Raw genomic sequence first — 27,379 nt, forward strand, 5'->3', positions numbered from 1 at the left:
GTTAGATAGCTCTAACAGCCTCTGACCTGAAGAAAGTGCTGCTCTTTACTAATTCCTAGGGAAGCAGAGAAGTTGTGGTTTTCATTGAACATGCACAGAAAAAGAAAATTAAATTAAACAATGATGTCTGATAGCTTGAGCTGCACGTATTTTTTTCTTACCAGTTAAGAAAAAGGACAATTTTATCCCAGGGATGTAAAACATTCTGGTAGATTCTGGAACAATAATTAAACACTAGATTTGCAAAAACAGAGAGGCAACATATGGTATGGTTACTGCCATGCTACCCATATTCCCAAGCCCTGGTTATAAAAGCTTTTGCTTTCCTGGCAAAAGGGTTCAAATCCCCCCATATAAGTGATATATGGCTTGGGCAAGGGGTCACAGTTTCCACACTACTCAGTGTCACTCCCCTCTGACCCTCTGACAGAGTGCTTTACAAGAGCTAGTCCAATGTACTACATGCAAAATCAGCTGGATTAAATCAAAACACTAATTTAAAAGGTTTCTGCTAACCAGCTAGCTGTGAATTGAGAGTGATCATATGAACTTGTCTGCCAGGAGATCCAGAAGGAGCAGCAACTGCTGGAAAAAGAGGGGCACGTGTCTTTGGCTTTTGTGCCCTATCCTGTCCCTGCTAGCCTTAAGATTCTGAGAAAGTATGATCAGTATAGGAACCCAGTCTAAGAGAATTCCAATTCAGAAAAAGTTAAACTATGCCTGCATCTGCAGCTCTTCTGGGCAATCCTAGTCAAGAGATGTCAGGAAGAACTCTGAGAGTGAGGAAGAAAGAGTTCATACATAGGAAAGAGAGAGAGAAATAGTTCCAGCTGCAACAAATCGGAGTTGTCCTCCTAGAGATAATAGAAGAAGAACTTTTGAGTGCTGCAAAGTTATTTAAAAGACCTGGAGCTCCAGAAATGGAGAAAGAGACTGCTTCTCCTCCTGAACTGATACAAAGGGGGTAGGGGTATTTCTGTCAATACACAGCACTTTTGCCTGATTAGAATTGTAATATACATAGTTCTTTAGATTTTATCTTGCTAGTAATAAATCCTAATATTATTTTCCCCGATCAGGTCTCTTTTGTCTGCATAAACCTTCTCTCAACTTAATGCAATTGTGTGGGGGCTGTGAGAGCAAACTGGCCCAGAGCAAACCCATGACACATGGGTAATTACTGCACCCAAGGAAACCATAACCTCACCGTTCAACCTGCCCTGACCCAGCCCTGCTAACTTCACTCAGCTGTTGCTTGCAAAAGCTGCTAGGAGAATCAGCAGGAATGTTAAACACAGCTGGCTTTGGATACCAGGAGGCTGTCTGAAACCCACAGCTAGAAATGATGGTCAGCAGTGGGATCTCCTGACTTATTCTCTCTGTAACAAGTGCTGAAATAGGGTTAGCTGATAGATTCCTGGCAGCCCTTGCTGAAAGAGGGAAAGATTATTGCTCTTGGTTTTAATATCATTATGGCATATATGCTGCTTTTATACTATTGCTAGAAAATCTCTGATGTAAAACAGATACGAGTCTGTCCTACACCACATCTACTGCCACTGCCAGTGAGTTTACAGTGCTGTTTCTGCAACTACTGAAAATAACCCTCTGCGCTGAGCAGCGGCTAACAATGATTAGCAAAGCACCTATTGCTGACAAGCATCTTCAGCAAAACAACACAAGCCAGGACGCAATTCCTATAGATGTAAAATGGAGTAGAAATTAGTAGCAATAACTTTTTTTCTTTTTCCAGATGCAGTACACTGCAACACTCTGCATTCTTTGAAAGGAAAGTGGTATCAGTGCTGTTAGGTGGATTTTTCAGACTCTGAAATAGACTGATTTCCTGAAGCTGAATTAAGATTATGGAACAATAAACTTTCATATTGAAAAAAAAAATTTAAAATCTACTCTACAGAAGAGGGGACGAAGATTTCTTTGCCAACGTATTAGAAACCAAAAAAAAAAATCAAAGCACACAGGTGAAGTGTCCTTCTCGCTCTCTTTTATTTTTTTTAGAAGAACATGTATTTCACAAGTAATATTTTTCTCAATGGACACATTTTGAAATTCACTGCAGTGCAGTACTTCCATGCACTTGTAAAGCAAACCTGGATAATAGAGTGAGATCTTACAACTTTGCACAGGAGTTGTATCCATGGGAACATAGGCGGGAATGAGAAGTTGGCCCATACCATATACTGTAGCTCTTCAAGAAGAAGTCTCTGCCAGAAGCTATGAAAAGAAATGGTTGGGCTTTGCCCATAGAAACAGAGAGGACTGGCTGCAGCACATTAAGAAAATCAGACACTGGAATAGGTGGAGTCTCCTCAGTATCAGTTTTTTCACCTTGCAGAGATGCAGAAAAGCCTTGGCAGGTATCATAAAATCACAGAATACCAGGTTGGAAATTACCTCAAGGCTCATTTGGTCCAACCTTTCTTGTTAAAAGCACAGTTTAGACAGGACAGCCCAAAACCCTCTCCAGCTGAATCTTAAACATGTCCAACATTGGGGATTCCATCACTTCCCTGGGAAAATGATTCCAATGGCTGCTTGATCTCTAGGAGTGGTCTATCTAACATGTCTCATGAAATCTCAGTCTTCAGAAAGGAAAGAGCACCTAGCTTCACTCAGACCCTTCATGGAACACTACTGTCATCATCCCTGGAATAGACCACGCCATTTGCTTTCAAACACATGTTTTGTCTCGTTCTGTCTCAGTAACTCTGTTGAGCAAAATCAGCATTAAACTTTTGCACTCTTGGGTTTCATTGTAACCAATCCATAGAAAGAAACGAAACTGCCTGTATTCAGTAGCAATGTCCCCAAAGGGGTCATAGGCAAAACAAGGGAATCCCAGCATCTTGAAAGGACTCCAAAGACAGGTTACAAAAGCCTACTATGTGATCATCATTATCAGAGTCACCTTGCAGAGAAACAAAGCATGGAAGATAATCCTCTTTTCACTTAGCTCTATTCATTAAAAGGACAAACCCTATGAAATTAATCGTAAGAACATCTGAACAGCAGGAATAATAACAGACTGTACTCCAATGATGTTTGCAAGACCTGATGAAGGAGAAAGCCTACATCTTTCCTTGATGTGTGCTGTATTTTTTTAAAGAAATACTAGCTTCTATTAACAGAAGATATACTGAGTAGTGCAGTAATTCTACTATGTCAGCTGCTTCCAGAAACTGCTCCTTCCATACAACACTCAGCACAGATGTTTCAAGTCTGTTAGAGATCCAAGCTCAAAGTAAAATAGCAAGCGAAATGGCACATTAGCTTCTTCCCTCACGGTATTGGTCAAGGAAAACTATGAAAGCAATTGGTGTTCCAGTTAATCAGTTTGTATAAAATATTTTAAATGTAAGCACAAAAGAAAAAGGAAAAAAAAAACCACCAAAAAAAGTGACTACAGCAATCTTTTAAATGAGCATGTGCCAAGCTTTGGTTTTTTTCCAATGCAAAGGAATGGAAACTCTCCCACTGACTTCAGCAGCAGCTGGGCTAGACCCTGAAAATCTTCATATAGAACTTCCATCAAGGAAAAGTTTTATACTGGTATAAGGCATTTCTGTTTTATCCTCTGCCTTTTTCCTCCTGATAAATTGCACACTTACAGCACATAATGTCTGAAAATGAAGATCACAATAAAAACATAATTCTCTGAGGCTTGCAACTGTGTAATCAAAATGAACACTAAAAGAATTAACATGTATAAGAAATTATGGCTTTTTGTTATACAAGAAGTTAATTTAAGAGGTTTATAATAATTTACACCTACAATAAAACAGGACAAATAATGGCAAAATTTCATTGGTTCAATGGACCAAATAAATCCTATAGTTCGCAATAGTTGTATTACTGTTTCAAATATTGCTCTTATTGTGTCTTGCACAGCTAAGCAAAGCTCCAGCAAAGAGATAAATGACTATGAAAAGCAACAACAAACAAACAGAATGTTGTCACAGTTGTACAGCTCCCATTTTGCGCAATTATTTTGACGTTATTCCTACTCAGACAGCTTTCACAGCCAGCAATTTGCAAAAAGTTTGATTCAGTGCTTGTATTACAACATATTTATCTTAAAATGAACTCCTGCTAATGAAAACATCCAAGTATTTCAATCTAAATGAAAACAGACTAAAACTCAAATCACTTCACTTCCTGTGGGTGAAATTAAAAGCACTCTTGACCTCCCGATCCAGTAGTGTGACCTGGCCACAACCCAAACTTGCACCAGGACATGAGCAAAGAACAGCCTTGTGTCTTGGTTACAACAAGGAGTAAGTCTAGGAGCCCGGTTTAGGAGATGACCAAGACTGTTCAGTGCAGTGTGGTATCACTCAAACTAGAGGTACCCTTTGTATTTCAGTGTCATTTGGTACCTTAGCAGTTTCCAAACCAGTCTCCCTCTACCTCTTAATAACTCAAATTGTCTTTCATTAGTGCACCACAAATAACAGGAATGTGTCTTCTACAGACAGGTGTAATCTACACACATCAAAGCCATACAAGAAAAAATCTCATTAAATAGCCTGAAAGAAATTCAAGTCCAACATAACCAAAATCAACCTCCAAATGACTCAGCAGTGTGCATCAGGTCATCCCCTGTACGTACATCTTGTAATTAAACTGGCTTAAAGTTAAAAGAATTGTTCACAGTGAGACTGGCCTTTCTTACCTTTTGCCACATTTTGATGAAGAAGAGCTCCCCAGAAAAATTGAAGAAAACATTGGTGTCATAGGCATCATCCCCGACGTTAGAGATGAAAATGTTAAGCGAGATGTTCCTCACCGCTCCCAGGGCCAGGTAGGCAGTTCTGTCATCAACACTGTAGGCAGAAATAGTTACACTGATTTAACTCTGGTCAACTTTCACGTACACCATACTGGGAATGAACAGCTCCTGACGCCTGGTTCTGACACTGTCTTTTGGAACTGTAAGAAAACCCTGTGATCTTCATGTGGAACTACTTCACATGATCTGTTTTTAGTGATAATAAATTAGTTGAAAACTGTAAAGTAATTGGACAGAGAAAATGTAATGAACAAGATATTATGCCTGCATTCAAATACACCAGCTATTTCAGTTTGTCTCTTAAAAGTTCATAATTATTGTAACATTCTAGCAACCCCTGTGAAAAATCTTCCTTGAGTTATGCTATGGATAGAAAAAATGGAAAAGAGGATCAAATAAAATCCAGAAACTGGTGTAAATGAAAAACATGTATAGAAATTGCAACAAATGTTCACTGAATGTGACTAATCTTTCTTCAGATGTTTATGCTGGACCTAACATTGTGAAGTCACCTTCCACAAGGGGAATACCAAGGGGATGGTTCAATTAAAGTAATAGCTATACATCATGAATCAATACACGATTGCAATATGGCATCACAGATTACGAACAAACACAGACATGCATGGAGAGGCAAATATAAATATACATCACACATTTATTATTTGATATTTAATCCTTCTAGGCTGTCCAGAAGATGAGCTAATAAGTAGGAATAAAGGCTAAATCACCACTACTGCTCAGTGGACAGTGGAAGATACAACTGTGGTCAGTTAAAATGGGTAATGTTTAAAACAACTAAAGTTCAATCTGTCCCCCACCTTCACCAGATGAAATTAAACAACCCCACCTTTTGCTTTGAAATCAGTAAAAGCTGTGAGTCAACAAACACTTGTGCTATGACAGAGCCAAATAGATTTCAACCTTCACCAACCAGCATTACAATTGGTCTTTGCAGTTACTGAAGTACATATTAATTTTATCTTCACAGACTCTTTACATCAACACTGAATATCTTTTTTCTGTTGGCTTTTTTATCACAGGCTCCAGGGTTAATTGAACTTTAGGAGGAGTTTTGCAAATACTTAAACCTCAAGGGCCAATGAAAGGCTGAAACCCTCAGTTGATGTGGGAATTCATTTGATATTTCAGTGCAAAACTGAGGGCAGGAGCCCCAAAACCAAATACAAACCAAATAAAATTTTTAAACAACCCCACTATAGTATAGCATTTTACATACTGTAGTATAAACTATAGTATTTTACATTGCTTGGTTATATTTCTTCTCATCACATGTGTGTTAGAGGTCAACTCTCTCTGCAAAGTTCACAGCCAATTTAGACTAAGTACTGGGCCAAATGCTCAAGATACAATGGCTTATTCTGCATTAACTAGCTGCTGCCTTCCCCTTCTTAGAATGAAGTCTATGCTAGTAAAGGCACAAAGAGACCTCATGCAGCTGATGACCGCAGCCTACCCAAGGTGCATTCAGCCAGCTGTGGCAAACTATCTCTGGGGCCATCAGATCATTTAATTAACGATCTTTTTCTCTATTTTTTAATCTATTTCTCAAGCAGAGACTTTGCAGTGTTCCCTCAGCAGTATATAAATGAGGCGATGGGAAAAATATAAATGAAAATTTGAGGAGTGGTCAACCAAGGTTCTGTGTCAGTAGAACACAATTTAGGAGTAATATCATAACAATATTGCTCTCCATGAAGACTGAGTAACAATGTTTCCCCTTAGGAAGGGACTAAATGTCCCATATGAAAAAAAGTCTTTACTGTGGTAAGCCCAGGGCCCAGGCAATGGAATTGCTTGTGCCAGTACCCTTCTGGCACAGAGTTACTGTCTCCAGCACTTCAGTTCCCATATATATATTACAATTCAGGACTATGGCACAGAGCCTTATCTTTTCCACATTTTCAACACTTTTAACAATAACAATGAATGCATTTCAGTAGTAAACAAGGGGCAGGGGTTTTGGGGGGGATAGAGGTTGGGGGAAGACACATATGACACACCAGCCTTTGTTATGGTATAGAAACAACAATGATTTCTAGTTACAGCTAGTTACCTTATAGTCAAAGCTTCTCTGGAAATTGTCCTCTTTTCTCCAAATGTGGTTTCTTCACATAAATCCCCCTTAAATACACAACAGATACAACTCCCAGCCACCTGTATCTTCAAAGTTTTAAGTAAAAAGAACAGAAGAGGGCACAACATTTACATAAAAAATACCCTCATAATAACCCTACAGAAACCTGGTGCCTTTTATTATTATCAGTAATTTTAACTGCACTCAGATGTTCACAACTTTTTATAAACAGAACGGAAGAATCAATGGGGAAAAAGCTGTATCTGTTTTCACACAATGTTTACTCTAGGGAGCAGCTTTTGACTTGAATGGAGCTACTCTGGTTTATGAAACTGATACATGAAAGCAAGATGAGGTACAACATCTACAGAAGCTCTAATCTAATCTTTCACCCTTGCAGGCACATATAGAAACTAACATCTTTAATAACCACAAGCTATCCTTGGAATCAATGATACTGTCCCTCTGTGTGTGTGTAAGACAGCATCCTAGGGTTCGAATGCAAACAAAAACTAGTTACTAGTGTCAGAAAGAAATACAAAAGACAAATTGTAGATGAAAGATGAATTGTAAATGAAAGTTGCATATAACAGCCTGATGTGAAAGAAAAAAACCCTCCATACTTTCCCTGTTTGTTAAAATATTTGAAAAGCTCTGTTGAAACAGGTGATCGTTGATTATAGATCTGGCCCTGAAATTTGAAGCTGAATCAGTAGCACTTCATAGCACACTGTTTCTAGGAATAAGATAAATAATAGTCATCATGTAAACCCATGTATTTACCAAAGTAGAATATGCAATTTTAATTCCCTATCCAGGAATCACTTTCAGAGGTCAATGAAAAGCAGTTCAGCTGAGACGAAATGTTAGAAACAGTACAGGTTTGTTACTTTAAGGTAATTTGTTTTGCAGTAGCGGGTGTTAGTTACACACCAAGAGTAAGTAAGTTATGTCTAAATGTCAAACATGATAAGCAACATATACCCATATCAGCACATTTCCTCTACAGCTCAAACAAAACCAGCAAGGGGAATTACCTAGCAAACTGTGAAGAAACTCAAGGCTTACCAGATTTTACAATTTCAGGATGTAATATAGAAAAAGTTCACATAGCTGCATCACAAAAGAGGATGTGTACACGTATGTATATAAGCATACAAATATGCATCAGGCAAGGTTTATTCTGCAAATACAAAACAAAAGTGCATCTGCTTCTCATTGTGGTCTGTACATTATCAAGAACTTCCACCTCTGGAGGCAGCTGATATATGACAATGTTTCCTGAGGTTAAGCTTTTGTTTGGTTAGCTTTATACTTCAGTTGCTAGAGCAAGAAATCATATAGCGATTTCAACTATCTTAGGTCCATAAAATACTGATCTTGAGATGTTCACAAGAAGGCCCAGGTTTACACAGTAGCTCAGCAATGAATTCAATTTATATGAAAGAACATCTCTTTAGGAGTCTAGTTTAAAATAAACAATGCAATCCTACTCCAGTAGCCAAGTGATTCAAAAAACAGTATTTATGAAGGGATAAGACTGGCTTGTACAGTATCCCTGACTATAATCATCAGTGGCCTGTTTTCAGAAAATAGAGTGTGGGAATCTGTGTTCCTGTACGAGATGTGGACTACTCTGATTTGTTATCACACACCACTTGATGGTTCTATTACCATCCATATGAGTTCTATCACCATATGTTCAAAAGCAACATGACTGTCCACTGCTATCAAACTGGACTTATTTATTTATTTTATGACAGATTTACAAAGCTCTGAGCGCAACTAACCAAGAAACCAAGAAACTGTTTCTCTATCCCCATTTACCCTCAGCAATGGAAAATATTCACTCATTCCTTGAGATGATGCTCTCACTGCAACTTGTACTACATCTTGATTAGTTGTGGGCTCTGCTGAGCAGCCCTTTCAGGAAAATGCAAATCCAGTCCTGGATGAGCTACAACAGAGTTTTCCATGTACCTCACAAACTCAGCATTCAATACATTAACAACTATCTGTAAGTAAAAGATAAATAAAAGTAAATATAAATGAGAAATCAGAATTCTACTTCCTAGATTCGCCAAAAAGACGGAATTCCAAACAGAATTACAAATATCCTAATATACATGAAATGGTAATAAGCAGCTTTTCATTGTATCCTTTGCAGTGTATCAAATTACTTTTAAATAATATTAAACTATGCTATAATTTATTAAACCACTTAAATTACAGTGTGAAACCTGGTATGGCTTTTTGAGAAAAAAGTAAACAATCTTCTCATATCCATTTTCCCAGTGTTTCATCATTCTTCTCTCCCTGGAACGTTGGTAGTTTAAAAGATCACCAGCTAGGACAGCACTGGGGTATGACCAAGTAATCAGTGGCAGCACTTCAGTCATGGCTCTGTATGCAGAGCCCTAGGAGTTGGGAATATCAATGTTGGCACACACAGCTTTATACATACAGTGTTTTGACTGTCAAGGCCACTTCTCTAGGACTAGAAATGCTTAGCATTGGTTTAACCATAGCATTTGCTAATTTTTCTTTTATTATTTTTTATAAAGCAGACATAAGCTCCATTTGTGCAGCTCTGCTACTTAGGGTAAACAGAAGGTCAAAAACAGTGTTGAAAGAATTGTTTGTTCAATGAAAGATAAAATAAGTGAAAACAAGTTCTTCACCTACTATGAATGAAGAGGAAGGGAAAAACAGATAGTATCAGACCATGTAATTAAGCTTCACATGAAAGGATACTGTGTTTCATCGTCATGACTGTTTTGTTAAGACACATTTCAGGGGCATAAAACCTCAACGGGCATACTGTGAAACATGAGACCCCTCTGGAAACAAACCCTTGCTGCATGATCAAAGGAAGGTAAGTACTGAGGTATATGCATAGTTAAATTTATCAAACAGTTTTACTTCCCACTTAAACCAGTCTTTAAACTATCTTTTCTCCATGGCTTTGCAAAAGTCTGTGATCAGTGATAACCTTTACTAATTTTTTTTATAAAACATTTCTATGTTAATTAAATACACTCAAAAGGTTTTGAACTTTCTGATCTAAATTTTATTTTATTGCTCCTTCATTCAGAACACACTGATTTTCTGCACTGTTACAGCACTGACCTATGTTATGTGCTGTTACATCTTGTGCTGGTGAAAAGCAAATTGGATACAGATGTCATAACACGTTTTAATCTATGATTTCTGAATTCCTTCATCTCAGTTTTTGTAATAATTTGACAAGTCAGGATGGAACTGCCGAGATTCATTTTTCAAATCCAGGTGCCTAATATCTGATGATGTGCCCAGTGAACCAGAGGGAGTCCTTCCACTGATTTTAATAGGTCCACAAGCATATTCATCCTTGTATCTATACACAGCACTTGCAAAACAACCAGTTTTGCACTTGCATAGCCAGTTCCTATGTGAAATTATTTATTCTTCACTAATACAAATAATATGCTTATAAACTTCAGACTTGTAAGCTCGAAGTCTGTAGGAATCACACATAGATGATGCACAGTCTCCCTTGTCTTTTCAGAGAGACTTGGGCTAGGTACTTCAATACTACCAGAATACTTCAATATCCCACAATATCGTATTTACCTGCTTATCAATTACAGAGCCATACATAAGACAAAAGAGATCACAGAAACAAAAGAGATGGCAGAAAAAGATGTTAATCCTTTAGTAAGTCACAGAAGAAAATTATTTAGAAAAAAGGCAAAACCAGCCTTCTGTAGAGCTGACCGGATTGATACTGCAAAATACTTTTTACCCATAAATTATTACTTCATTAAAATGTAAATATTTCAAGCTCAATGGAATTTTTGACAGACTAGAGTTTTGTCCATTCTCTGGCTAACGCAAGCAGAAAAAGACCAAGCCACAAACTTGACATTTCAACTGGAAAAGGACATTTCTCAAAAATCCCATTTCACAAGAGAACTTTTGAAAGTATTGACTCCAACTCAATAAAACCCACAATTTGGAAAAACTTGAAAATTTCTGCAAAATACACCCGCCACTCCTTTGCCTCTCAATGACTTTTGTTTCCAATTTCACATTTCCAAAAGAAACCATTTCCAGCAGTATATACTGGAACCCCAGCCAGTCTGTAGGGGAAGAATATAAATTTAAGTCTCATGAATGGTGGTCAGTAAGGATGCTCTAAACCAACACATAAAAGCAAGCTGCTTATTCCTAACAGTTAAAGATCAGTCAGAAGCACTCTGATGTATGAGCAATTCTGTTCTAATGATGGATAAAAGGTAACTTCATGCCACATAAGCATGTGGAAGACAGACTTCCTCTTGGAACCTTCACAGGGATAGCATTATTTAATACAGCTTTTTCTATCCAAGGGGTCTCATAGTCCTGTGCTTACAATCTGATTTACACACCATGCATACAGCTTGTGCTGGAGCACAGCAGCTACATGACATGTCACAGCACAATTTTTTTTTCTTGTACTGTTTGTTTTAAGTAAAGCTGCTCTGTTCATTCCAACACAGGGCTGTCAGTGTATTTACATAGCCATGCAGGGTTCCCTTCCTAGATGCACCTCCGATGGAAGCAACCACCCATTCTGCTCTGGTGTTTTTAGCTAGCTTGTTTATTATGGCTGGAAGAAAGTTTGGTTTTTTAAACACCCTCACTGCTACTCAGAAGTCTTCACACTTTTCAATTACATCCTGTTACAGCCCAAACAGGGCTCCATAACTACCAGTGCCTTTGCAGAGAGCCAGCTAGATGGAATAGGCATCAGGTCAGGAGCTGAAACTGCATTGGTACATCAGACAAGATCTCCCTCAGCACTTTCAGGTTCTTCTTAAAAGACTAGAGTGCTTTTCTCCCTTCGAAGGAATGAATATGAAATTTTTATGAAATTCTTAATGAATACGAAATTTTAAAGTCTAGGGAGGTATAAACTTGTACAGAACACCTACTTTAGAGTTTCCCCCAGCAAATCTTGAGGAAACAGATGCAGTTCAGCTTCTAAGAATCTTAGGAGAAGCTCAATAAAAATGTGCTAGTTGCTACAGAAACCTGATAGAAAAGACATTTACCATGCCAAGCAAACAGAGTGAGGCACTAAAGTCAAATATGGCATGTAATAAATATATTTTTAATATTAAACAGTGTTTTAAAATAATAACTAACATAACATTTTATTTTTCTGTACTGGACTGCTGGAAAGGAAACTTGGTTTCCTGCTGCTGTCCTAAGCTATGGTCATAAAAATAAAGCTTATTGCAAAATATTCTATTTCTATTTCTCTCATGGTCTCATGTTGTGTCATTACAAAAACCTGTATGGAATACATAAATATATTCTTTACACTAAGACACTTCTAAGTCTCTTCCTTTAGCAATCATCATGACCACCACCTACAGGGTATTACTGCATGAATAAGGCCAGATTTTGCCATCTCCAATGACAGCTGAAGATTTTATACTGGCAGAATTGTTGAAGGGGAGGCAATGAGTCATCTCTCTTGCTTTGTGCTGTGAAAACTTCACATATTTATTCTTCAAAAAAAATGGATTAGAGAACAGTCATGACTGGAAAGATGAAATACCTCTCTTCTGCTCCTTCAGTCTCCCCTAACTGCCTTTATCAAGTCCCCAGCAAGCTCCATGGATCCGTTTTCCTTATTCTTAAATTGCCATCTGTAATAATAATGGCCAGTCTTCGCAAGCGAAGATCCAGGGAAGGTCTTTACACCTTCCAGCCTGCGCATTGGATTTTTTAGGTGAGACACAGTGTGCGCGGAACTGAGCCCACCCTTTAATCCTAAGGTTCATCTGCCGGGGCCAAGCGAGCTTGGACGGTGGCAGCGAGGTCCTTAGGACGTAGGTGGGTTGCCTTTAAGGGCCAACGAGCCCCACCTGCCCGGGAGTGGCCCTGACCGGGAATCGAACCCGGGGCTCGGCGGTGATAGCGCGGCGCCTTTACCACTAGACCACCAGGGGCTCCAAATTGCCATCTGTAGTTTTAGGCTAACAACACTCATAGTCCTCTAAGAAAGTCCACGCCAACCATGTGTAGCAATACTAGCACACACCACTGTAAGGGTTTCTACATGCCAAACAGGGCCATGGCACATCATGCCATGACGCCCCTGTTTGCCATTTGGGCACGTCAGTGAGGGCGTGGCACAGCAGTTTGCACGGGAGTTCACACAGGCAAGGCGAACAGACAGGGCACAGCCATCTCCTAGGTTTTTGTTTTTTTTTTTTTTTCTTTTTTGTTGTTGTTGTTGTTTTTTCTCATATTTCAACTAAAGCCAGTAATGGTTTCTAAAAAAATGAAACCCATTGCTACTGTTACCACTAGGAGTGTCTTGACACAGACAGAACCCTCCAAGAAGGATGCAGCCATTCTGGTCTCTGACTGCGCAGACTGTTTGACCCTGGCAGCAGTGCCAGAGGACATTGTGAGAGGCACCTGTGTGCAATGCAAGCAGGTCAATGATTTGCTCTGCATGGTAGCAGAGCTCAAGGAAGAAGTAGAGAGGCTGAGAAGCATTAGTGAAAGCGAAAGGGAAATAGACTGGTGGAGTCACACCCTTTTGACCCCCAAGGAAGTCCAGCAGGAGACAGTGATGCCCTGCCCCTCCCGCCGTCAGGCAGATGGAGCAAACCGAGTGGACGGGGAGGAATGGAAACAGGTCCCTTTTCAGAGAGGTAAAAGAACACCTTCTCGACCCCCATCACCTCCCCAGGTGCCCTTGAACAACAGATATGAGGCCCTAGACTCAGAAAGTCAAGTAGAGGTCAGGCAAGAGGAAGATCTGTCTGCTGGTTGCACCCTGTCTACCAGACGGGTTACAACTACAGCTAGAAGGAAAAAGGAAGGATAGTTGTAGTAGGTGACTCCCTTTTGAGGGGAACTGAGGGCCCTATATGTCGACCAGACCCATCCCACAGGGAGGTTTGCTGCCTTCCCGGAGCCAGGGTGAGGAACATTGGTAAAGACTTCCTGAGATAATTCGAACCTCAGATTACTATCCACTGTTGGTAATCCAGGCTGGCAGTGATGACATTAATAGAAGAAGTGCCAGGGCAATCAAAAAGGATTTCAAGGCACTGGGTAGATCAGTTCATGGGACAGGCACACAGGTAGTATTTGCCTCAGTTCCTGTACTTGCTGGAATGAATGAGGAGATGAATGAGGAGAAGAGTAGGAAAGCCTACCTTATCAATAGGTGGCTAAAGGATTGGTGCCACCGTCAAAATTTTGGGTTCTTTGACCATGGGGCAAACTCCATAGTACCCAGTCTTCTTAAATCAGATGGGCTTTATGTATCTAGGAGGGGCATAAGGACTGTAGCCCATAAGTTAGCAGGGCTCATCAGGAGGGCTTTAAACTAGGTTTGAAGGGGGAAGGCGTTGAACCCAGGCTCTCCAAAGAGAAGCCCAGGGATGGAAAGCCCGAGTTAAGGGTAAAATCAGCAGCCCAGCTGAAGTGCATGTACACTAATGCATGCAGCATGGGCAACAAACAGGAGGAGCTGGAAGCCATCATGCAGCAGGAAAGGTATGATGTAGTTGCCATTACAGAAACGTGGTGGGATGACTCGCATGACTGGAGTGCTGCCATGGATGGCTACAAGCTCTTCAGAAAGGACAGGCAGGGTAGGAGAGGTGGAGGGGTGGCTTTATATGTTAGAGAGTCTCTTGACTCTGTAGAACTTGAGGTCACCAATGATAAGGTTGAGTGCCTATGGATCAGAATCAGGGGGAAGGCCAACAAGGCTGACATCCTAATGGGAATCTGTTATAGACCACCCAACCAGGATGATGAAGGGGATGAATTATTCTACAAGCAGCTGGCAGATGTCTCAAAGTCACCAGCCCTTGTTCTTGAGCGCGACTTCAACCTGTTCCCTGCTGGGAGCTCAACACGCCAGAAAAAAGGTAGTCTAAGAGATTCCTGGAGCGTATAGAGGATAATTTCCTGCTCCAGCTGGTAAATGAACCTACCAGGGGTGGGGCCCCACTAGACCTGTTGTTTACAAACAGAGAGGGGCTGGTGGGAGATGTAGTGGTTGGAGGCCGTCTGGGGCACAGTGACCATGAAATAATAGAGTTTGTAATACTCAGGGATACAAGGAAGGCCACCAATAAAACCTCTACCCTGGACTTCCGGAGGACAGATTTTGGCCTGTTCAGAAGACTGGTCCAGAGCATACCCTGGGAAAAAAACCTCGAAAACAAGAGGGTACAGGAGGGATGGACATGCTTCAAGAAGGAAGTCTGGAGTGCACAGGCTGTACCAGTGTGCCAAAAGGCAAGCCGGCAAGGTAGACAACCAGCTTGGTTGAACAGGGAGATTCTGAAGGAAATCAGGGATAAAAAGAGAGCTTACAGACTATGGAAAATAGGGCTGGCTACTCAGGATGAGTTTAGGAGTATAACTAGGTCATGCAGAAAGAAAATTAGAGAGACATTAGAAAGAACATCAGAGAGACTAAAGTGCCATTTGAAGCAATTTGGCTACTTCTGTTAAGGATAACAAAAAGCACTTCTATAAATACATTAATAACAAAAGGAGAGGCAAGGAAAACCTCCATTCCTTGTTGGACTTGGGGGGGAACATAGTTAACAGGGATGAGGAGAAGGCTGAGGTACTTAACACCTACTTTGCCTCAGTATTTGCCAGTAGGACAGGTGGCCCTCAGGACAACTGGCCTCTGGAGCTGGTAGACAGGGACAGGAAACCGAATAGCCCCCCTGTATTCCAGGAGGAAATAGTCAGTGACTTACTGAGCCACCTGGATCCACACCAGTCCATGGGACCAGATGGGATCCATCCTAGGGTGATGAGGGAGCTGGCAGAAGAGCTTGCCAAGCCTCTCTCCATCATTTACCAGCAGTCCTGGCTCTCTGTGGAGGTCCCAGATGATTGGAAGTTGGCGAATGTCATGCCGATCTACACCAAGGGCTGCAAGGAGGACCCAGGAAACTACAGGCCTGTCAGCCTGACCTCAGTGCCTGGTAAGGTTATGGAGCAGATCATCCTGAGTGCAATCACACAACACACACAGGATGGACAAGGGATCAGACCCAGCCAGCACGGGTTTAGGAGGGGCAGGTCCTGTCTGACCAACCTGATCTCCTTTTATGATCAGGTGACCCGTCTGATGGATGAGGGGAAGGCTGTGGATGTGTCTATCTGGACTTCAGCAAAGCCTTTGTTACTGTCTCCCATAATATAGTCCTGGAAAAGCTGGCAGCCCACGGCTTGGACAGGGGCACTCTGTGCTGGGTTAAGAACTGGCTGGAGGGCCGGGCTCAGGGAGTACTGGTGAACGGGGCTGCATCCAGCTGGCAGCCGGTCACCAGTGGTGTCCCCCAGGGATCAGTGCTGGGCCCAGTCCTCTTTAACGTCTTTATAATGATTTAGATGAGGGGATTGAGTGTACCATTAGCAAATTTGCAGACGACATCAAGTTGGGAGGGAGTGTCAACCTGCTGGAAGGTAGGAGGGCTCTGCAGAGAGACCCAGATAGGCTGGAGAGTTGGGCTGATTCCAACGGAATGAGGTCCAACAAGGCCAAGTGCCGGGTCCTGCACTTTGGTCACAACAACCCCCTGCAGCGCTACAGGCTGGGGAGAGCGTGACTGGAGAGCAGCCAGGCAGAAAGGGACCTGGGGGTGCTGATTGACAGGAAGCTGAACATGAGCCAGCAGTGTGCCCAGGTGGCCAAGAGGGCCAATGGCATCCTGGCCTGGATCAGGAACAGTGTGGCCAGCAGGAGCAGGGAAGTGATCCTTCCCCTGTACTCTGCGTTGGTGAGGCCACACCTTGAGTGCTGTGTCCAGTTCTGGGCCCCTCAGTTCAGGAAGGATATTGAGGTGCTGGAGCAGGTCCAGAGAAGAGCAACCAGGCTGGTGAAGGGACTTGAGCACAAGTCCTGTGAGGAGAGGCTGAGGGAGCTGGGTTTTTTTAGTCTGGAGAAGAGGAGTCTCAGGGGTGACCTCATCACTCTCTACAACTCCCTGAGAGGAGGTTGTAGCCAGGTGGGGGTTGGTCTCTTCTCCCAGGCAATCAGCAGTAGGACAAGAGGGTATGAGCTTAAGGTCTGCCTGGGGAGGTTTAAGTTGGATATTAGAAAGAAGTTCTTTACAGAGAGAGTGATCAGGCATTGGAATGGCCACCCCATCCACGGTGGTGGATTCACCGTCCCTGGAGGTTTTTAAGACGAGGCTGGATGTGGCACTGAGTGCCATGATCTCAGTAATCACAGTGGGGTTGGATCAAGGGTTGGACTTGATGATCTCGGAGGTCTCTTCCAACCCTGTTAATTCTATGATTCTATGATCTCGTAATGTCTGCCGTAAAAAGTTAAATCCTGAGTTTGCTTTGCCAGGTAGCAGAGGTGGCATCAGCGAAAGGCAGAGAGTCAGCAAGAACCTTACCCAGACAAGTCCTGAAACCCAGGATGGCAGAGCACACCATCTCTGCATGTCTCATTCCTCTGCAGCATGAACTGCCTATGCAAGAGGGTTTTTCCAAATCTCTGCTCCGAACCTGCCAAGCCACAGTCTGTGACTCTCAGCCTCTCTTGCATCTGCCACAAGCAAGAACAGTGTGGCTCCTTTATCTAACAATCCCTTCGGGAAGTTGGGATGGGTTTACATGCAAACGGATGACAATGAAGGTGCACAAGCCTTGAAGAGATTTATCTGTTAACTGAAATAAAACCTTTTTCTTTACAGAATAAATGCATCCTAAGTCTTCTTCACTCCAGTAAAGCATGTAGTGGAGCCCAAGTCTCCAAGGACAACTTTCACTATAACAGAAGCATTCAAAAAAAGAATATATGCCATCTCCAGCTTCTTGCAAAAGCTTCCAGATAGAGCTATAAGACTTTAACATTTTTTTTATCATCACCTGCTTCCAAGCAGTTCTGCCCTACCATCTTCTACAAATTCACAGCGGAGGATTTCAGTTTGCCCAGCAGCGCCATTTCGACATGTAATAGCTCCTCAACACCACGAAATAATGACACAAACCCAATCATACCTAGTCAGAACAGCAGTGAAGTTTCTAACTCAAACATGCAGGTTTGGTTTTAGCACTTTGGATAAATGGCCATCTATGAGGTCATCACTTTGAGTGTTAACATCCTGGGCTATTTATTCGTTATTTATCAAAGTGAAGTGCTCCCAATTTAAGGGCACACAAATAAGTTTTCAGAAGAGAAGCAAGATCCCAAGAAAAGTAAAATCAGAGCGGAGCTGGTTAACTCGTGCCAGAATGGGCTGGTTTTCCCAGTCGTCATTTGGTATGCAGGTGTCATATCTTCAAAGCTGGACGTGATCTTTTAACTGGGTAATTCTAATGATTAAAAAGCATCCCAGGTGAACGCTGTATCAGAGTGGCTTGTGGAGATCCCAAGCTCATGAGAATGACTTGAGCAAACAATTCTCTTGATGATAATGTAATCTGAATTGACTTTCTATACACATATATGCTCTAACCAGCACACAAGCATATATAGTGACGAGCAAAGCTACACCTTGCCATATACAGCTCCCTGAACAGCTTTTGGCTCTAACAGGCTACAAATTTAAGGAAAGTGTGTAAGCACAGTCAGTTCATCTAGCAGAGAACCCTGTACCCAACTATGTCTAAAAGCAAGAGGATATGGAAGAGCAAGGCAAGCACAGAATGGCACTTTGCTGATATATTTCTGCAGCTTCCTGCATTCATACACTCTCAGAACTTACAGTATCCCAAACAGTAAAATCCACAGATTAATCACACACGTCATGAAAATATACCTCCTCCTTTGTTATTTTCATTGCTATGAAGAGTTCAGTATGATTAGCAAACTTAATCATTACTTTCTAGCAGATTATTTCCCATATCATTTGTGAATGTGCTGAATATCACTTGCCCTTGTAGAGTTCTCTCCACCATCAAAACTAACTATTTATACCTTTTCTCTGTTGATTACCTTTTAATTAGGTAGTAATACTCAGGGCATCGTTCCTCTCAGATATGGGTAACTTACTTTCTTTGTGAACCCCTGGTGAGAAATCTTAATAAAAGTCTTTTGCAAACCCAGGTAGGTGACCTTAATCAAACCATCCTATCCACAGGTCCAGTGACACCTTCAAAGAGCTGCAGCAGACCTGAGAGACAATACTTACTGCTGCCTTCCTATAAACATCTGATTTATTTCAATCCAGTGTATCTGCGCATCACTAATTGCATTCTTTCCAATAATAAGTCCACCAAATTTAGTCATACATGATTATTTAGACAAAGGCATTGACATAACTTTGCTAACAATGAAGTTAAATGTTTAGTGCAGATAGTAATAAATGAGTCACCTTTCTTGTTCTTTCTAAAAAAAAATTAATAATTTTGCTTGTACATAGAATAAGCAGAAATAATGTGGAAAAATGGTGATAGGATTATTTAGCATGAAACACATGGGGCTGGAAAAATTACCAGGCACTTGTTTAAAATCAGAATCCATAACACGTTTCTTTGTAATTTCACAGGCAATAATAGCACAACAAAAAATCTGTTTTCATAAGAGACATTCATTGCGTTACGTTTCTTAATAACTGAAGCTTACAGAGCCCTTTAGCTAAAGAAAACCCATATCGTGCAGGGGGATTTCACAACATCCTGTTTATTTCAAACAGGACTTCAGAGTGTCACTGGGTAAAGAAAATTTGAGAGCATTTGTTCAGCATTTTGCTATACAAATGTAGAAACTGTATTCAAAAATCCTAAGCTCTTTTGACAGGTGTGGCATTTAAATTGCCAAGGTAACATAAATAGCAGCTGGAAATATAAACAGCCAAACGCTCCAATCGCAACTACAGCTCTTACTGCTGTGACACTGACAAGTTTTAAGACCTGTCCCTTGCTATTTGTTCCTCAACTACAGGACAAAATCCTTCACTGGCTTCTCTAATCCACACAGACATATCTCTAGCTCAAACATTCATGTGGACTTCAGTCGTTTCTGGAGAAGCGTGTAACTTCTCAGACTTGACTACAGTTCAGTTTTGTCTCCAAGTATAGTTACAGCATGTTGTGGACTTACATAAAACATGTGTGTATCTCCTGACTATTACTTATTCCTTGTGTTTGGGGTTTGTTTGTTTTTTCTTTCTTTCCTAAAGCAGGGGAGTGTCTTCTCCTCTCTCTCCTGACCTGAAAGCAAAGCATTTCACAGAGAGCTTCTCCGTCAAATAGCAAAACCTCTGGCACACAATTAAATAACTCACATCAGCATTTCCATCTGAAAAAAAACCCAAAAGGAAACAGAAGCGATGTGTTCACTTTAGCCTGATTTATCCCAAAATCGAATACACATCCTGGCAAAACAATAGGTATTTTCTGAAGATCACCCGTCACAAGGGACAGAACATAAACTTCACCTCTGGTTTATTTGATGAGGTTTATTATCCCAGAAGAGAGTGAAATCAGACACTTGTCCCCAAGTTGCAGACAAGAAGAATTTGAAAGGAGAGCAGTATTTCAGACAAGTTAGCAAAACTGCAATTTGAAAAACAGAAAATGATAGATTGAAGAAGATAATTTGCCATGTTCAGAGAATTTTTTTCAACCTTTCATGTGTCTTTTTTTTGAATAAACTGCTTTTCTGCAGGCAGTTATACTCTTACCATGTCGAGTATTTTATTCTCTTTGAAGAATTACATGGTCCACACTGGTATTTGATTTGAGCATGCAATTTTACTTTCTCTGCCCCTCTTTGCTATGCTATTTTTTTCTCTAGTTTTGTCAATTTTGATTGGGAAGATGAAGGTGTCCTGTGCTGTATGTGCCCAGAGCCCATCACGACAGGAGTTCAGATTCTGTGTATATCTCAAGACCTTTCTGCACCAAAAGGGTATCATTGTCACCATCTCCTTCTAATCTGGATCTTAAATATCTGTGTTTGTCTTTTGATTTTTCAATGCCATTTTACATAAGATGAATGGTATACTACTTTGCAAGAAAGAAAAAAAAGTTCACCTACTCACCTAGATAGCAGTAATTTACCCTGAAGTTTCAAATCAGCAGCACAGTCATCAGACCGACAGTTCCTCTCAAAAACAGTCTGTGAAAAACAGAAAAGAACTGTTAAAGCATGAAAAGAGGAAGATCAAAATTCAAAAGAAAGAACATGCTTGGATAAAATAAAAACCCACCAAAATCTGTGATACAGGAATATATGGTATGAGTGTTAAGGAAATTCAAGGTGAAGCAAATCTTATCCTTATCAGAACTGGTTTTATTTTCTTCTAACTGCATAATATTTCATCAAACTACTCTCTCTCAGAGGTTTTCCCCAATCCATTCTCACTTCTTATCTGACAAGAATTACTGCTCATACAATATTTCTGTCATTCTTATTTCTCTTCCCAAGGTATGTGCATGAAAATGAAACAGAAAATAAAGTATTTATGAAACTATTTTTAGTCCTAAGAATTGCAAGTAAGGAAGTCATGCAGCAAACATTTTCACTAGATTTTATGTACAGTATGAAACATTTCTGACATCCTGCAAGCAACAGAAAATTACAAAGACTGTTAAATACCTGTGATACCCTCAAATAATGGAACCATTGTCAATCTTGCAAACTCTGGTAATGCTTAGAATCACAGAATCACAGAATATGTTGAGCTGGAAGGGACCCACAAGGATCACTGAGTCCTCTTAACCCTTCACAGGATCATCTAGGAACTATGAAGGGACAATGCATGGGCATGCTATTTAAGTGGCAAAAAGCAGGGGAGTACATGAGGAGTCTATGAACTGATGCATATCTCTGCAGTAGTGTGCTATGGCTAAATGAGGCAACCACAGTAAGTGAAAGAAGAGAACACGAACATGTTACTGGCATCAAAGAAACCTGGACACTGTCAAGATCATGGTTACCTTCTGCTGCTGTTTAGACCAGAGACCAATATGTTTCTGAACATAAGGCTAGACTTTTCAGGCTGGAGCACTCATTTTTTCAGAATTGTAACGATCTTCAGCTTACCATACATTGAAAACCCCAAAATGAGTGTTGCCAACACTGTCCATCTAGGAAACCTGAAAATCCACCAATCTTTTCCTTTAATATAATTTTCTTCAGTCTTGGCTCTATTACTTTTATTACAAAAGTAAATATATTTCAATCATAAATGCAAAGACAGTGTGGGACTAGCAGATATCAAACTATGCACTGAGTTGCAAAAGAAGAAAGATGGAAGGTGGCCAGTTCGTCTGGGCTATTTTTACTTTGCTCTTTCATGTTCCTTCCTCACCTTTTTCTTTCTCAGAATCTCAGAAGTGAAATTTGTTGTGGCTTTAAAAACAAAGACTGAATTTACCCTTCCTCCTTAATAAAGACTACCACAACTAAAGGACTAGAATAGCCCTGAGACAGGAACAGACGCTAGGCAGCCCTCTCAAAACATGGCACATTTCAGAGGTATAGTTTCAAAAATCCTCAGAATTAATCTCCAACCACTGTAGTAGCTATACATAGGAAAGACTGTTTGACCTTGAGAGGAGAAAGAATAATAAACCGTAAAAAAATTCTTGCCAGTTAGTTTCCCTGTTCGCATTGCAGAAATCTTGGCAAAGTGAACACAGCGATCTAAGAAATGATCTACGCATTTCAAAGTATAAAGTACCGTAAGTACATTTAAGTAACTATCTAATAACCCTTCCATTTTGTTCCTAAATCTACAGTTACAGTTCTACAGAAAGAATTAATAAATATTTCATTTTCTAAAATCACCGAACATGTATTTCTTCCAGTTTGAAAGTAAGTTACTTTGAAATACCTAGAGTATTCTACTATGTCAAAGGAACCCAAGTTCCTATACAGCACTAGTTTGATGAGTCACTAAATCTGTAGTTGTGTTGGAGTCAACTGTTTGCTTCTGTGGAGGATCTTGAACCTGTTCAGGTTTGGGGGGAGCCTTCTCACCTCAACGCAGCTGGCTGAACTGGATTTCTGGTCCAACAGGTGCTAAGACCCATGGATGCAGGCACAACTGATTCAGCAGCAGCCCAGGAACTGATTAGCGGTTCCAGGCTAACAATGCCTCTGGGTTATTTTGCTATTTTCCGCTATTTCCCTGGTCTACCAGGACTCAACTCCACTTCCCCTTTCTGTATGTATTCTAGCATCTCAACTCTCTAGCTTCTTACAGTCAGTGTATTTCCTCCACTTTCTTCTGTTAACTTGAGCCTTCTCTTCCTCAGCTTTTTGCTGCTTTCGCTTTTCAAATTGACTAATTCCTGCCTGTTTAAATTCCTCCTAAAGAATAAAGAGAGTAAACACACTCTAAAGCATTGTAAAATTTGTTAACACTACTTACATATTATGTTACTGTGCCCTTACTCAGTCTACTTCAGCTGCAATTTCTTTAGGCCAGAAACTGTACCTAACTCAACACTGTAGGCTGTTACAGCAGGAGTCCACTCCTGGGATGTGGCACAGGCCCTACTACAATATCATCACAAATTTTAACTCTAAGAAATCTTTAAACTGGTTGCAGCTTTACAATACCAGTTTTGAGGATTTATAGAGCTCTTTAAATATTAAAATTGTTAAAGAAGGTAAGTAATGGGTTGTATGTGTTATCCATAACTGAAAAAAGGAAGTAGGGTAAAACAAATACACTGCACTGTGGATAATTTTTGAGTTCATAATGAGTTCATAGTTTTTGCCGTTACTATTACCCAACGTGAAGAACAACAATTTTGAACAGTGATATTATAGAAATCTAATTGAATTTTACTGTATTCCACTAACACTGAACCAAGTATCACACAGCTTTGAATATGTATATCAGAGATGGTCAGGAAGCTTCCTTACATAAGAAACACATACATGAAAAACTGAGGGGAGGGGGTGAGGAAGGTGCAGGGTAAAAATTGTCCTGAGTGAAAAACACAGCTGCATCTCTTATCTCAAGGCCACCACATATTTGTCTGGCATTTCCACAAAAAAAACAGGTGTTTGTCTGCTCAGTAGCAGGGACAGGATAATCTCAATACTTCTATAACACATCTTCACTGTACAAACACAAAACTAATGTAAATTACATGCTCACTGAGTCTGTCAGACTTCCTGAAATCACCAGATCTACAGCAAAGCACAGATCAAACCCCCAGGAATCCATGATTCCTCCCTGCACTCTGCTGCCCAGAGGAGACAAATTGTTCCTCAGGAACAATTGTTCCAGGACAGTTGCCACCACATCACCAAACTTCCTTGACAAACACAGTTTTCTCAAATTCTGCATGGCAACTTTTCTGAGTAAAAAAGATTATGTTTCTCGGGAGGTCAAGGAATGCGATAGATATGTCCCTGAGAGGTTAGAAAAGATGGATGGTGCTCATATCCTTCAGTGGGAAAGCCTACATTAAGGTACACACATTATAAAGAGTGAATATACACATCTGTACATAATCAAATGTACAGTAAGGAGAAATCTAAAGATAGCTGATCAGAAAGGGAAAATGTCTACAAAGGCAGTCACATCAGGGCCTCAAAGCAAGTATCTGTGCCCATTATGCCTCTTGAAGAGAGGAGTAAGAATTAAATTCCACATCTTGTGGTAAAGGCCAGGGGTAAATGTAGTAGAGTAAGAGGAGGATAAATCTCTTTTCCTGCATCCTAAGCCATCTTAAGCACAAAGCTTATTGGGCACTTATTGGGTATTGGGCACTTAGATATTCTCCTTTTCCTTCTTGCTGATAGTGGACTGCTACTGAAAGCTGCTAGGAGGTAAAACAAGAAAGAAGGAGCCTGGCTTCAAGCTAGTGATCGGAAGGCGATCTAAGATTTCAAACCAGGTTTATTAAACTGCTTCACTTTCTTTCAATGGCTATCGAAAATTAAACACATCTATGTTTCTGGAAGTAAGGAAGAGAACAGGAAATACAGAAAAAAACTCCAAAATGACCCTGTGTTTATGGCACTCCTCCCTACAGAAAATACTGGAAATCTTCCAGTAAATTAAAATGAAAAAAAAAATTATTTCAAGATACCCAATTTCCCAAAATTCAGGGAAGCACACGGAAATTTTAGGTTGTAGCCAAAGTGTACAAGACTTTGAGAGGTTGCCAGCACTGTTCACTAGAACAGTGTTCTAGTGCTCTAAGAGTACTGCCTATCCTTTCACAGAAACGGAAAGTTACAGTTGAAGGTCAATGCTCGAAGAGAAGGAGGAAAAAGGAGGAGAAACAAAATTCTCAAAAGAATCCGTGAAAACATCATTTTATGGACATGGATAAGAGATTCACTTGAGATCAGGCATTTAACTACTTCCTCACACATCAGTCAGATAGCACCCCTTAAAAAGCAGCAGACCTGGGTTTTGGTAAATGAGGATCCATTCCTTCAACTTCATAAACTGTGCCATGGACTTCTACAGAAAAAATAAGGTTATGCAAAATAATCTGGGTTAAGAATAGAGTATTTCAATCTCTGATTTCCTGTAAATTGTCACCAAACCCTGTAGCATGTGCAGAGATGACTTAACAATTAGATCATACTAGTAGTACAAAAACAATTCAATAATGGTGCTTGTTATTATAATAATTCTTTACATTTTAGATCTTGATGCTATATGGTTATAATCATGTCATGTGATGAAGTTGAGTTCTTGAATGCTTATTCAGAGATCAGGATATATGATCCAATTTTCCAAAGTGCTTTTTTGCCTCAGTCTATAAGAGTAAGACCAGTTATCGTCAGGGCAAATGGCCCCCTCAGCTGGTAAACAGGGACCAGGAGCAGAATATACCCCCTGTAATCCAGGAGGAAGTAGTTAGTGACCTGCTCCGCTACTTGAACACACACAGGTCTATGGGACTGGATGGGACTCCTCCAAGGGTACTGAGGGAGCTGGTGGAAGAGCTCACCAAGACACTCTCCATCTTTTATCATCAGTCCTGGCTAACCAGGGAGGTTTCAGATTACTGGAGGTTGGCCAGTGTGATGCCCACAAGAAAGGCCAGAAGGAGGATCAAGGGAACTACAGGCCTCTCAGCCTGACCTCGGTGCCCAGGAAGGTTATGGAACAGATTGTTTTGAGTGCAATCATATGACACATACAGGACAAACAGGGGATCAGGCCCAGTTATCATGGGTTTAGGAAAGGCAGATCCTGCCTGACCAACCTGATCTCATTTTATGACTAGGTGACCTGCCTAGTGGATGAAGGAAAGGCTGCAGCTTCAGCAAAGCCTTTGATACTGTATTCCATGGCATTCTCCTGGAAAAGCTGACACCCATGGCTTAGGCAGGTGCACTCTCTGTTGGGTTAAAAACTGGCTGGATGGCCAGGCCCTGAAAGAGGTGATCAGTGGTGCTGCATCTAGTTAGTGGCCCATCACTAGTGATGTTCCCCAGGGCTCAGTACTGGGACCAGTCCTGTTTAATATCTTTACTGATGTCTGGACAAGGGGATTGAGTGTACCCTCAGTGAGTCTGTGGATGACACCAAGTTGGGCGGAAGTGTTGATCTGCTGGACAATAGGAAGGGTCTGCAGAGGGATCTGGACAGTCTGGATCAACGAGCCGAGGCCAACAGCATGAGGTTGAAAAAGGCCAAGATCTGTGTCCTGCACTTCAACCACAACAACCCTGTACAGTTGCAACAGGCTGGGGGCAGAGTGGCTGGAAAGTGGACCAGTGGAAAAGGACCTGGGGATGCTGGTTGACAGCCAGGTGAACATGAGCCAGCAGTGTGCCCAGGTGGCTAAGAAGGCCAATTGTATCAGCAATAGCGTGACCAGCAGGATTAGGGAAATTATTATCCCCTGCACTCAGCCCTGGTGAGCCCGCACTTCAAGTACTCTGTCCATTTCTGGGCTCCTCACTACAAGAAAGACATTGAGGTGCTGGAGCAAATCCAGGTAAGCTGGTGAAGGGTCTAGAGGGTAAATCCTGTGAAGGGTGGCTGAGGGATTGTTTAGCCTAGAGAAGAGGAGGCTCAGGGCTGACCTTATCATTCTCTTCCTGGAAGGAAGTTGTAGCCAGATGTGTGTTGGTCTCTTCTCCAAGGCATCTAGTGACAGGACCAGAAGAAACAGCCTTAAACTGTACCAGGGGAGGTTCAGTGGGAGATTAGGAAAAATTTCTTCACTGAAAGTGTTGTCAGGTATTGGAATGGGCTGCCCAGGGAGCTGGTGGAGTTATCATCCAGGGTGGCATTCAAGAAATTACTGGATGTGGCACTTAGTGCCGTGGTGTGGTTGACAAGGTAGTGATAAGCCACAAGTTGGACTCAATGACCTCAGAGATAATTTCCAACATAATGATTCTATGATTCTGTGATGTCTTCATACAAAGAAAACAGACGCTCCTTTATAGTGCATTAGCATAAAAAAAACCCCAGAAACTGGCCAGTAATAATTATTATACTACACTAGTAAGGGCACAACCATGTAAATCAAACTTCTCCAACTGGGGA

General features: G+C 41.0%; 1 protein-coding gene across 1 annotated transcript in view; it reads right to left on the reverse strand.

Moving 5' to 3' along the window:
* ITGA9 (integrin subunit alpha 9) overlaps positions 1-27,379 on the reverse strand; it is a 213,465-nt gene that overhangs the window by 77,721 nt on the left and 108,365 nt on the right. Inside the window, 2 exon segments of the mRNA XM_050325002.1 lie at positions 4,694-4,844; positions 20,936-21,012. Coding sequence (XP_050180959.1) covers positions 4,694-4,844; positions 20,936-21,012 — 228 coding nt within the window.

The sequence above is a fragment of the Myiozetetes cayanensis genome, unplaced genomic scaffold, assembly GCF_022539395.1.
Source record: "Myiozetetes cayanensis isolate MyiCay16 unplaced genomic scaffold, myiCay2020 scf1, whole genome shotgun sequence".
Classification (NCBI taxonomy): Eukaryota; Metazoa; Chordata; class Aves; order Passeriformes; family Tyrannidae; genus Myiozetetes; species Myiozetetes cayanensis.